We start from the raw sequence: 13,289 nt of genomic DNA on the forward strand, positions 1-13,289 counted from the left end.
TACTTGGCTATCTGCTGCACTGTGCTCCTAGTTACATAAGGAGCAGTAGTTGGTAATTTGATGCACTGTGCTCCTAGTCAAGTACTGCTCCTTATGTAACTATCTGCTGCACTATGCTCTTAGTTACATAAGGAGCAGTACCAGGCCATCTGCTGCACTGTGCTCCTAGTTACATATGGAGGAGACTATTATTTCTGTCAGTGACTAACTAGGATGCAACCTTAATCTTTTGGGACATACAGTTACTGTGGTGGTTGTGGCTACTCCCACACAGTAAACAAGGTTTCCCTGCTAATAGCTGTTGTGTTGAAGATGATGAACAAAGCACTACTGAATGCATGGTAGGCTAAACACTGTAATAGTGCCGGGTCTCTCCTTTGCTGTATAGTGAATCCCTCCATTTGTCCCCAGACTAAAAACCATTTGCCATGAAATGTTCATAAGAGAGGGAACAGATTTCTTTGAAAACAAGATAAAGGTCATAGTCAATATGAACTCGTGTTCCTGTTTTGAAAGGCCTCAGAGTCAGGGTCAGTGATACTGTTGACATTTCTCAAAGCTGCAGGAAACATCAAAGTGGATGCATGAGAGAACAGGATTTATTTATCTTTTCCTTTCATTTCTTTTTTTCCACAGTATGCCCTCCAGAAATGTTTAGTACGAGACTATTTTCTAATGTGCATATTTAAGTCTGAAAAGAGAGACCAGACCGGAGCTTGGAGGCTGAAACACCAATGCAGAAAATATCAAACAAAAACACATATAGAAGAAAATTACAGTCTGAAGTCATTATTTATTTACAATATATTAAAATGTAATGCAAAATTATTACTTATAACAAGTGGTCATTTTGTTCAATAACGAAAATAAACATGAACTATTTTGAAAGCTAGTATGAATCAATACAGATATATATATATATAGTATATATATATTTATTTATATAATATATATATATATATATATATATATATATATAATATAAATATTAATGTGTACAGTCCGCAATGTTATGTTCACTAATTTCTTTTTCATTTTTCCCCCAGGTGTTTTATGATGACTCAGGTTTAAGAGTATCATATAACGACATCATAAAACAGTCACGTTGACTGCATAGAGCAGGGTTTCCCACACCCGGTCCTGGTTTAGTGTTTCCCCTGCACTACACAGTGGATTCAAATCACCAACTCATCATCAAGCTTTGATTAGCTCAATCCGCTGTGTTGTGCTGGGGCAAACACCAAAACATGCACCCGGCGGAGGGGCAGGACCGAGTTTGGGAAGCCCTGGCATAGAGAACAAGGGGATGTGATAGACGAGTGTCTTTAAAAATCATGTGTAATACAATCACACCAAACTTATCCCTTCACGCAGAGTATCAACAAAATCCTTTCGGCCCCACTTGCCATGTACAGGTGGATAATACACATTTTGGCAGGCCTGCTCAATTCATTAATGCTAATTCATAAATACTAAAGAGACAGCCAAAGGGTTCATTGTAACACCAAGCAACCGTAAAAGCGTGGGTCTTTAATATCTTCCTGGTTAAACTGTTGCGCTGTTATAAATGGTAGCATTGGTTCAGGACAGAATACTGATGAATCCTACATGACAAATAGGCTTCAGAAACACTGAAAAGGATTTGAATGCATTATATCCAGTTTACAGAGTGGTGGATTTAACATGCTGGTTGAGGACACCTAATCCTCACCATGTGTAATCCAGTATGGTATGGTCCAAATGTGGGTGTTGAAGGAGATATAAACTACAGACAAACCACCATAGAGTATGGTGTTGAATATCATTCCCTTTGGAAAGCAAAGCACATCAAATGGAGAGAAAAAAAGTGAAAAGCATTAGAACAACAACAACCACAATGACAGAGAGAAAAAAACAGCTGAGCCAAAGACCCTCCCCCAAAAGCATTTCTGCAAAGTACTTCGTTCATTTCAAGTTGAAATCAAATGAGACAAAGCATTTCATAGGGTACACTACACTCAAACCTCCTGGAAATCATGTCCTTGATGGCAGCACTCTTGAAAACAAATTCTAATTTTATTTCAAACATCAAAACAAAAAGATTAAAAAAAGAAGGACTAAAGTTTCATCACAAGCAGTTTGGTGCTGCAGCTCTCTTCTGTTGTGTTCCCGTTAGGAAACATTATTATCCTGCAAAAACAAGTAATAAAAAACAAGCAGATGAGCCGATGAAAGCGTCTTTGTTCAGTGTGGCGCAGCGTGGCACTGCAGACAGAATCTAAGCACAGCTGTGTGGGTGCCAGCTGTAGAGGACCCTACTTATATCTCACAAAAATAAACTCTGGTCTTTTTGTACCAGGACGAGCAAAGAAGAAATAACACAGTGTACACACCTAGTTGCAACAAAGGCTTTTTTTGGTATTTATTTTCTCCCTCTTTTCTTCTTGTTTTTTTTTCTTTCTTGTCTCCCAATGCAGTGATAAAACATCAGGGAACATAGCTACAGTTCCTTGGCTCAGTTACAACCATGATCATGATCAAATCTAGGAAGGAGGAGACGATGGCTCCAGCCAAGCAGCAGCTGTCCTCATGCAGCTAGCAGAGACAAGAAAGACAAGTCATTATTGATGGAGGTGCTGTTCAACTGGAGGGGCCAGATCCAAGATGGGGAGACACAGTCACATGTGACTGGTGAAATACATTAAGACAGGGTTGGCCCAGTGGAGTGGAGTGAGAGAAACCATTGGTGTTGATGTACTATGGCACCTTCTCTAGACCTTAGCAATGCAAGCTGTTTTGTAATAGTAGAATAATAAATGACAGTCATAGTATCATTGCCATGTTGCAGGGTTAGAAGAACAGAGTGGTTGTGAGTGTGTGAACGTGTGTGATAACAGCACAGTGAGTCCAATCATGCACCACTGGGGCCCTCTCAACAGGCAGCCTGTGTTGGCTGGTGTGTGTGTTAACTACGTTGTCTCAGAGGGCTTGTCTTCACTGTCACTGTTGTTCAGGTAGCTGCCTCGTGTATATCTGGAGCGGTAGGACCCTCGAGACGCACCACCTTCTTTTTGTTCTTCCTCTTCTTCTTCCTCAGATTTGTCCGAGCAGAAAAGTCTTCGGCTAGGAGGACTGGAAGGAGAGAGAAAGAAAAAGGATCAAAAGACAACTCTTGAGGATAGTTGGGACACAGTGGGGCACGATCATTACCAAACATCGATCCAATGTTCTTATCCTTTATGTAATGTTAGACATTATAAATGTACACAAACACATGCACGGATGCATACTACCGTAGCTTTAGTCATAAAACTAAAGTAGGTCCATTTGTATACCATTTTTTAAACAAAAAAACAAACTTATTACACAGAGAGAATGTGATGAATTTTGGTTCTGGTTTGTGGTTGAATGAATCTGCTATGCGCTGTGGCTTCCTCTCCAAAAACAGAAGAATGGCACACCTACAGTGCACTGGCTGACGTCAGTACACTCTCTCTGTCATTAGATAGTCTTCCTGCAGCCTACCGCTATTGCTAGTCTGAATGGGATTTAACATTCAGGCCTGCTTAAATAATGCAAACCTGGTGTTAATTACTGTCAATCGGGCATCTAAAAAGAACTTGCTGCTTGTGTAAATCGATGCAGTGGGTCTAATTACAGCCAGAGTTAATGGGGCTGCAGGGGAATCTATGGTGGCCGTCTTAATTGACGACCCCTGGTATTTTCTTATTTCCGGGGCCATAAATCAGGCTGACGTTTGGGTGGAGAACTAGTGAGCAGCACTACGGCTACACCCAAGTCAGCTTTGTCTTTTCCTCCGATCTTAGCCCCTGCTGCTAGGCTAATCGGCATCGTAATGGATCCACAACACGCTTATCTCTCTCCCTCCCCCTCTCTCTGAATTACAGCAGTGCAAAGCAATGTCACAATGATTGCCATTGAAGAGATGCAAATTCAAATTGCTTTCTCGTGAATTAAGGACCTCAATTAGTATTTAGGAATTGAGAGTGTAAATAGAAAACAAAAATGTCTTGAGATGAGCCAAGTGAAATTCTACATCTCTACAGTAATGATGACCCACTGTTGAAGCTCTAATAGGAATAGGTCAAGTCAGTCAAAGTGACGCATCATTCATAACACAACTGATGTGGTATTAGGCTTTCAAAAGGTGACTGGATATTTAGGTTATATTATATTGTACTCAGGAGAGGCTTGACTGAGCAATCTCTCTCTGTGGTTAGACCACAACACCATGCAGTGGACACACTCCTACACTCCACACCAGGCAACAGGCATCACCTACTGCCAGCCTCAGTCACTGTCCGGTCTGTACAGATACTTCATCATCAGGTTGTCCACTTTCTTCTTCCTATTCTTCTCCTCCTTTTTGTTAGGAAGGGGCTGCCATTCAGCAGGCGTCCCCACCTCCCTCTCCCCCTCTGGGCTAGAGGCCTGGCGGCCAGGGGCTCTCTTCACGCTGTTGGTGCTTTTGTAGGAGATGGTAGAAGCACCAGAGCTGGAGCTAGACTCTGAGTCAGACTCTGAATCCAAGGATGAGGATGAAGGAGAGGACTCCTTTTTGGACATCTTTTTGGACTTCTTGCCTTTGTTCTTGGAGCTGCCCTTCTTGCTGCAGCGGTCCTCATCGGAGCCGTCTGACTCGGAGCTGTGGCTCCTCTTCTTCTTCTTGCCTTTGCTCTTCTTTCCGCTGTGGCTGCGGCTGTGGCTGCGGCTGCTCATACTGCTGGAGGACCTCCTACAATCCACGGCCGACGCTGAGCGTCTCAGACTGCTGGTGCTGCGCCCGCTGTCCGCCTCCCTGTCACCTCTCCCCCTAACGCTAAGCACACTCTTCCTGTCGTCCTCTGTGTCGTCCTCTTTCCTCCCTGCCTCGGCCTCTGAGTCTTCCAGGCTGGTGCGTTTGAACTTGATGGGTTTGAAGTTGAGCACCTCGTTGATGGCCTTCTCCAGGTCGGGGTCCAGGTAATTGCGGTGGCTGACGGTGGCCGGCTTGATGTCCGAGGTGTCAGGGAGCTCGTCACCATCTCTGTAGGAGCGGGCGGGTGGCGGGGGCATGGACAGGCTGCGTCCCGTGGAGGAGTGGGGGCTGTAGGCTGAGGAGCGCTCAGTGAGGGCCACGCTGTGCCCGTCCTCCACGTCATCGAACTCGCTGAGGCGGCAGCTGCGGAAGTCAGATATGCGTGAGTCAGCACGGCTTACGCTGCCAGGGCTCCTGCCGCCAGAACGACGACTAAGAGAGGGGCTGCTGGGGCAGTGACCACTTCTTCCATATGACTCGTCCGTACGGTGTGCGGAAGTGCTGCGGCGGCTCAGGGGACTGGACATAACCAGGCTGATGGTCGACTTGGTGTCATCCTCTGGGATCAGGCCACAGCGCGTGGTGGCAACACAGGCCCGGCTGGGGGCCATGGAGGACTCTTTGTCGAAGTCTCCCCAGCGGCTGTCCATGCCCTTCCTAGCCCTGCTGGTGGCTTCAGTGTAGGCCTGGGAGATAACTGAGCCACGGTCATCATCATTCCCAGTCTGGGACTTCCTCCAGGAGCTGGAGCTGACTGAGTAGGAGTCACCCTGGGGTGAGGAGTATTTGGGCTTGGCCTTATGGAAGGAGGTGATAGACTCCTGGGAGTCCTGTTCCTTCTTGAGGGAACTGAAGAGGGAGCTGTCGTCCCCTTTACCTCCGATGGAGTCATTGATGTTGGAGTGCTTCCTGTAGCTCAGGGAACTCATCACAGACACTGGCCTGCTCTGATCTACCTCTTTCTCTTTGCCCTCTTTGTTAAACTCTTTCCATTCCTTACCCTCTTTCCACTCTTTCCCTTCCTTTGCGTCTACGTTTACGGCAAATCTAGAAAGAGGGAGGGAGGGAGGAGCGGCAGGACAGAAAAAAGTTGAAGTAGATGGAGGAAGTGGAAGAGGAGGAAGAGAGAAATAATGATAGATGAATTACAAACTTAAAAAGGAGAGATGAATGATAGGAATAAACAGGAATAAGATGAGCATGTATTGAACTTAGCAGGAAGAAGATATAACAATGATTCAAACTAATGTTGGGTAGAGAATGTCTATTTGAATTCACAACTTCAACACAGAAAAAAAACAGATGCACAAGATAGAAATTTAAGATATGTACTGACTCGAGAAATACCCTCAAACAAAATGTCTTGTTCTAATCAATTCCTTTATGCAAAATCAAAGTCTCTGTTTTGAACTAGTTTAGTAGGGGGTATTCATTTGAATTTCATGTGTGTAAATGTTAGAAATAATTATAGTCAAGCATCTCATTGTGGTTAAATATGTTGAGTGATTCAGCAAGAGAGCTGGACACACACTTCCCATGTGTGTGTGTTTCCGTCTTAACCAACACACAGAACTGAGATCAAGGAATTGAGCTCTCCTGAAGGAAGGGAGGATGTCTGTGGGGACACACAGTTACGAGAGATTTAAAAACTCTTAAAAGTATTTCAAAGTTGTGAGCAGCTGAATTGGGGGTGTGGGACAGACAAATCTAGGGCAATCGAAGATGTCAGACACATCCATTAATCTCAGGGAGAGGGGAGAACGGGAGAGAGAGGAAGAGGAGGGGGAGAGAGGAGGGGTGTAGGTAGGCATGCCAGCTGGCCACCGGGCATGTCGATAAAACTGCCAGGGAGGCGGCTGTTATCAAGGCAGTGAGAATAAAAGACAAAGAGGCTGGAAGAAACACCAGTAATAATAATAATAACACCTCCCTATGTCTAGCCAAGTGTTCCAGTCTAATTGTTTTATCTGCATTGGGAGCTAAGTGCTAGGCTGGATGACGTCAACATCCTGATAGGGGGGGACTGGACACTAAAACCAGTTTGGGCTGCTCTGTAAGCAGGGGGAATGTGCGTGTGTGTGGTAAAGAAGCAGTGGTGAAGACAGGACCTTAGTGGTGAAGACAGGACCTTAGTGGTGAAGACAGGACCATAGTGGTGAAGACAGGACCATAGTGGTGAAGAGACAGGACCATAGTGGTGAAGAGACAGGACCATAGTGGTGAAGAGACAGGACCATAGTGGTGAAGACAGGACCTTAGTGGTGAAGACAGGACCTTAGTGGTGAAGACAGGACCTTAGTGGTGAAGACAGGACCTTAGTGGTGAAGACAGGACCTTAGTGGTGAAGACAGAACCTTAGTGGTGAAGACAGAACCTTAGTGGTGAAGACAGGACCATAGTGGTGAAGAGACAGGACCATAGTGGTGAAGAGACAGGACCATAGTGGTGAAGAGACAGGACCATAGTGGTGAAGAGACAGGACCATAGTGGTGAAGAGACAGGACCATAGTGGTGAAGACAGGACCTTAGTGGTGAAGACAGAACCTTAGTGGTGAAGACAGGACCTTAGTGGTGAAGACAGGACCTTAGTGGTGAAGACAGGACCTTAGTGGTGAAGACAGGACCTTAGTGGTGAAGACAGGACCTTAGTGGTGAAGACAGGACCTTAGTGGTGAAGACAGGACCTTAGTGGTGAAGACAGGACCTTAGTGGTGAAGACAGGACCTTAGTGGTGAAGACAGGACCTTAGTGGTGAAGACAGGACCTTAGTGGTGAAGACAGGACCTTAGTGGTGAAGACAGGACCTTAGTGGTGAAGACAGGACCTTAGTGGTGAAGACAGGACCTTAGTGGTGAAGACAGGACCTTAGTGGTGAAGACAGGACCTTAGTGGTGAAGACAGGACCTTAGTGGTGAAGACAGGACCTTAGTGGTGAAGACAGGACCTTAGTGGTGAAGACAGGACCTTAGTGGTGAAGACAGGACCTTAGTGGTGAAGACAGGACCTTAGTGGTGAAGACAGGACCTTAGTGGTGAAGACAGGACCTTAGTGGTGAAGACAGGACCTTAGTGGTGAAGACAGGACCTTAGTGGTGAAGACAGGACCTTAGTGGTGAAGATGTGCCATACTGACCTGGAGCTCTTGAAGCTGCCGTCATCTGAGAGGTTCTTGGTAGATCCCTTGTTTTTGGACAGCCAGGACTTGACCCCGTCCACACAGTCTTCAATCTCCAAGTCAGATGAGTCTCCCTCACTGTGTGGAGGGGAGGGACAAAACACAACATCAGTGGGAGGACAGGGTGGGAGTAGAGAAAAAGAGGTGGGGAAGAGCTGAAAGAGTGATGGAGAAAATGTATAAAGAGGAAGAGGGAGAGGAGATGGAGGGAGGGGTGAGAGAGGGATGGAGTGAAGTTGAAGAGAGAAGGAGAGGGGGAGAGAAGGATTCTGTAGTATTGGAAGTTAGTGAGGCAACCAAGGAGGACCACATAATTGAATTAGGAGAGAAGACAATAGAAAACCACATGCACTAGACCACAGGAACTCTAGGAAACACACACATCGCCGCACTTGTTGTCACTGTTAGGAGTGTTATCACTGTGGCCCTGGGGTTAGCTGGCAATGGGGCACAGTTTGTCCCCCAAAGAGGACTCAATTCCATTCACTCTGATCCAAAGCCACTCAAGTTAAGGTGGAGCATAAGGAGAGAGACCAGGAATGGTAAAGTGGAAAGTGAAGAGAATGGGCACAAAACGTAGGGATTTTCACTTTCATCTCACCCACTTATCTATTCTCTCCACAGCCCCCAAAGTTGCGGTTGAGCTCTTGACAAAATGATTTGGTGCACAGCTTGGGTGCTGAGCTGTTTTCTCTCTAAATTATCATTATGGCGTCGACAGCCTACTGCGAAGCGTGAGGAGAAATGGAGGGTTGTCAGAAATTTGACACGGTTGAAAAGAGCATGACACTCATTAAGTGCCGTCAGAGCCCAATGCTCATGTGGTGCTGCGAAATTAAGGCGTTACAGCTTAATAATAAAACTGAGACATCGATCGGGGGTGGTTCAAAATCTCCACATCTGCTTTTAAAAACCTCTTATCTTGCTGTGGAGTAGAGAGAAAATAGCTTTTTCAGGACATATACTGCAGCACAAGACCCACCAGCACATACAGTAGCTACAATTAAAATCGTTAAGAGGCAGAGATACAAAAGCATCCCCTGATCGTAGAATGGTCATAACGAGGCAGCTCTGTTTTAAACTGTACAATAACTTCAAATACTAGGCACTAAGATGGCAGTGTTCATAAGGGAAGGAGAAGGTTGGGGGTCGAGATAAAAGCATTTCTCTAGGAGGGAAGCTGTAATTAACTTTGCAGGCCATGCCTGGCCTATTTGACAATGTGGGGACGTTCAGTGAGAATTGTTATTGTGACAGAGTGAGCGGCTGGCTTTGGCACAGAGGCCTTGTCAATATGGGGGCAAAGAAAGAATGAAGGAGACCTGGGAAAAAACAAGCTAAAGTTAGCTAACCGGTGCAGACAATTCCATGGTTGTTAACTCATCTCCTCTCCTCCGAGATAAAACAAAAAAATATACAGTGGGGCAAAAAAGTATTTAGTCAGCCAACAATTGTGCAAGTTCTCCCACCATACTTTGCAAATAAATTCATTAAAAATCCTACAAAGTGATTTTCAGGATTTTTTTCCCTAATTTTGTCTGTCATAGTTGAAGTGTACCTATGATGAAAATTACAGGCCTCTCTCATCTTTTTAAGTGGGAGAACTTGCACAATTGGTGGCTGACTAAATACTTTTTTGCCCCACTGTATATATATATATATAGAAAAATCTCTTCTATTTGTGTCTTTGTTGGGCTTTGCGAGTCAACTCCTCCCCAGCCTCTTAAGATTTGTCTTTTATCCGTTCACTTATCTGGCAACATACTGCTTTGAAGAACTATCGCCGCCCCAGGAATACTAAGAGCACTGATGTTGCTTTAAAGAAAGAAAAAAAATCGAAAAACCTAAATTGTTTAAGAATCTTTTTTTGGGGAAGGCTGGTATTTTTTCTCTTGACCCTGATTACATCACCAGGGAAAAATTACATTGGCTGTTATTATACAAAATCAATGTCAAAACGCTCCATACAAAATAATCAAAAATGCATTAATTCAAGGAGAGAATTTCCTTAAGCACTAATTTTTTATTCATTTATACAAGTACAATCCTGTTGAGATTCAAATGTTTTTGGGGGGTGAAGGAGACCTGTCCACGACTTGAAGGATGTGCTTCTCTTTCCCCTTGTGCATTTTGTCCAAGGAGGAGCCCGTGGGTAAATGGAGGTGATGCATTCAGATCACAGAGGCCTTCCTTCCCCCGGGCCGGGGCCAAAACAAACCGACGGGACGACGGACCCTTTATAATCGAGCGCTTCACACATGGTGTCACACACGATTTATATCCTTGACCGCCATACCATTAGTTAAGCCGTGCCGAGAGCCCAGGGGAGGCAAACAAACACAGCGTGTGGAGGGAGACATTAATTGTCTGTGACAATCTGCCTCCATTGGTTGTACATCTCTGTTACACACTATTACATTCATCATTAGCTCCTATGGATCCTCTTCTGCTCCCACCGCCCTGCTCCTCCTTGATGTCCCTGAGTCTTGCAAGCGTCTGTGTTGATGTTAAGAACATTTGGGCTTTTATTAGGCAGCTCAGCCTAGACAGCAGCTTCCTATGAGGGTTCAACACAGCCAGCCAGCCAGGCATCAAATCAAATCAACTTTTATTTGTCACATACGCATGGTTAGCAGATGTTAATGCGAGTGTAGCGAAATGCTTGTGCTTCTCGTTCCGACAGTGCAGTAATATCTAACAATAATATCTAACAGTAATATCTATAGTAATCTAACAATTCCCCTAACAACTATCTAATACACACAAATCTAAAGGGGTGAATGAGAATATGTACATGTAAGTATTTAAGGATGAGCGATGGCGAAGGTGCAATAGATGTATATACTGTACTTTATACCATGTGATTAGAGTAATGTAAGATATGTAAACATTATTAAAGTGGCATTATTTGGAGTGCATTGCATAAAGTGACTAGTCATACATTTATTAAAGTGGCCAATGATTGGATCTCAATGTAGGCAGCAGCCTCTCTGAGTTTGTCTGATGGCCTTGAGATAGAAGCTGTTTTTCAGTCTCTCGGTCCCAGCTTTATGCACCTGTACTGACCTTGCCTTCTGGATAGTAGCGGTGTGAAAAGGCAGTGGCTCGGGTGGTTGATGTCCTTGATGATCTTTTTGGCCTTCCTGTGACATCAGATGCTGTAGGTGTCATGGAGAGCAGGTAGTTTGCCCCCGGTGATCAGTTGTGCAGAACGCACCACCCTTGTGGTTGTGGGCTGTGCAGTTGACGTACCATGCTGTGATACAGCCTGACAGGATACCAACGATTGTGCATCTGTAAAAGTTTGTCAGGGTTTTGGGTGACAAGCCAAATTCCTCCAGCCTGCTGAGGTTGAAGAGGCGCTGTTGCGCCTTCTTCACCACACTGTCTGTGTGAGTGGACTATTTCAGTTTGTCTGTGATGTGTACGCCGACAAACTTTCCACCTTCTCCACTGCTGTCCCTTCGATGTTGATAGGAGGAGGGGGGGGGGGTGCTGCTGTTTCCTGAAGTCCACGATCATCCCCTTTGTTGACGTTGAGTGAGAGGTTGTTTTCCTGACACCACACTCAGAGTGCCCTCACCACCTCCCTGTAGGCTGTCTCGTCGTTGTTGGTAATCAAGCCCACTACTATTGTGTCGTCCGCAAACTTGATGATTGAGTTAGAACCGTGCATGGCCACGCGGTCGAGGGTGAACAGGGAGTACAGGAGGGGGCTGAGCACGCACCCTTGTGGGGCCCCAGTGTTGAGGGTGAGCGAAGTAGAGATGTTGTTTCCTACCTTCACCACCTGGGGGCGGCCCGTCAGAAAGTCCAGGTCCCAGGTGCACAGGGCGGGGTTGAGACCCAGGTCCTCCAGCTTGATGATGAGCTTGGAGGGTACTATGGTGTTAAATTCTGAGCTGTAGCCAATGAACAGCATCCCAACAGACTGGGATAGGGAGCAATTGAATATGTCCGTAAACACACCAAATAAAATCAAATCAAATTTTATTTGTCACATACACGTGGTTAGCAGATGTTAATGCGAGTGTAGCGAAATGCTTGTGCTTCTAGTTCCGACAATGCAGTAATAACCAACAAGTAATCTAACTAACAATTCCAAAACTACTGTCTTATACACACAAGTGTAGGGGGATAAAGAATATGTACATAAAGATATATGAATGAGTGATGGTACAGAGCGGCATAGGCAAGATACAGTAGATGGTATCGAGTACAGTATATACATATGAGATGAGTATGTAAACAAAGTGGCATAGTTAAAGTGGCTAGTGATACATGTATTACATAAAGATGCAGTAGATGATAGAGTACAGTATATACGTATACATGTAAACATTATATTAGGTAGCATTGTTTAAAGTGGCTAGTGATATATTTTACATCATTTCACATCAATTTCCATTATTAAAGTTGCTGGAGTTGAGTCAGTGTGTTGGCAGCAGCCACTCAATGTTAGTGGTGGCTGTTTAACAGTCTGATGGCCTTGAGATAGAAGCTGTTTTTCAGTCTCTCGGTCCCAGCTTTGATGCACCTGTACTGACCTCGCCTTCTGGATGATAGCGGGGTGAACAGGCAGTGGCTCGGGTGGTTGTTATCCTTGATGATCTTTATGGCCTTCCTGCAACATCGGGTGGTGTAGGTGTCCTGGAGGGCAGGTAGTTTGCCCCCGGTGATGCGTTGTGCAGACCTCACTACCCTCTGGAGAGCCTTACGGTTGTGGGCGGAGCAGTTGCCGTACCAGGCGGTGATACAGCCCGCCAGGATGCTCTCGATTGTGCATCTGTAGAAGTTTGTGAGTGCTTTTGCTGACAAGCCGAATTTCTTCAGCCTCCTGAGGTTGAAGAGGCGCTGCTGCGCCTTCTTCACGATGCTGTCTGTGTGGGTGGACCAATTCAGTTTGTCTGTGATGTGTATGCCGAGGAACTTAAAACTTACTACCTTCTCCACTACTGTTCCATCGATGTGGATAGGGGGGTGTTCCCTCTGCTGTTTCCTGAAATCCACAATCACAATTGGTGGCTGGTTGACGTTGAGTGTGAGGTTATTTTCCTGACACCACACTCCGAGGGCCCTCACCTCCTCCCTGTAGGCCGTCTCGTCGTTGTTGGTAATCAAGCCTACCACTGTTGTGTCGTCCGCAAACTTGATGATTGAGTTGGAGGCGTGCGTGGCCACGCAGTCGTGGGTGAACAGGGAGTACAGGAGAGGGCTCAGAACGCACCCTTGTGGGGCCTCAGTGTTGAGGATCAGCGGGGTGGAGATGTTGTTGCCTACCCTCACCACCTGGGGGCAGCCCGTCAGGAAGTCCAGT

The 13,289-nt window shown here is 45.6% G+C and overlaps 1 protein-coding gene across 6 annotated transcripts in view; it reads right to left on the reverse strand.

Moving 5' to 3' along the window:
• Nucleotides 1-985: 985 nt before the first annotated feature.
• The window catches only part of LOC135546563 (unconventional myosin-XVIIIa-like), a 209,747-nt gene continuing 197,443 nt past the window's right edge, over nucleotides 986-13,289 (reverse strand). For 5 of the 6 annotated variants that reach the window (XM_064975097.1, XM_064975095.1, XM_064975094.1 and 2 more), the window contains 2 exons: nucleotides 7,931-8,050; nucleotides 986-3,111 (listed from right to left, as the gene is read on the reverse strand). In XM_064975097.1, the coding sequence (XP_064831169.1) occupies nucleotides 2,949-3,111; nucleotides 7,931-8,050 (283 nt within the window). In that variant the 3' untranslated portion in view covers nucleotides 986-2,948. The remainder of the gene's footprint in view (nucleotides 3,112-7,930; nucleotides 8,051-13,289) is intronic. The other variant, XM_064975096.1, reaches the window with a different exon arrangement.

This window comes from Oncorhynchus masou, chromosome 9, assembly GCF_036934945.1.
Source record: "Oncorhynchus masou masou isolate Uvic2021 chromosome 9, UVic_Omas_1.1, whole genome shotgun sequence".
Lineage (NCBI taxonomy): Eukaryota > Metazoa > Chordata > Actinopteri > Salmoniformes > Salmonidae > Oncorhynchus > Oncorhynchus masou.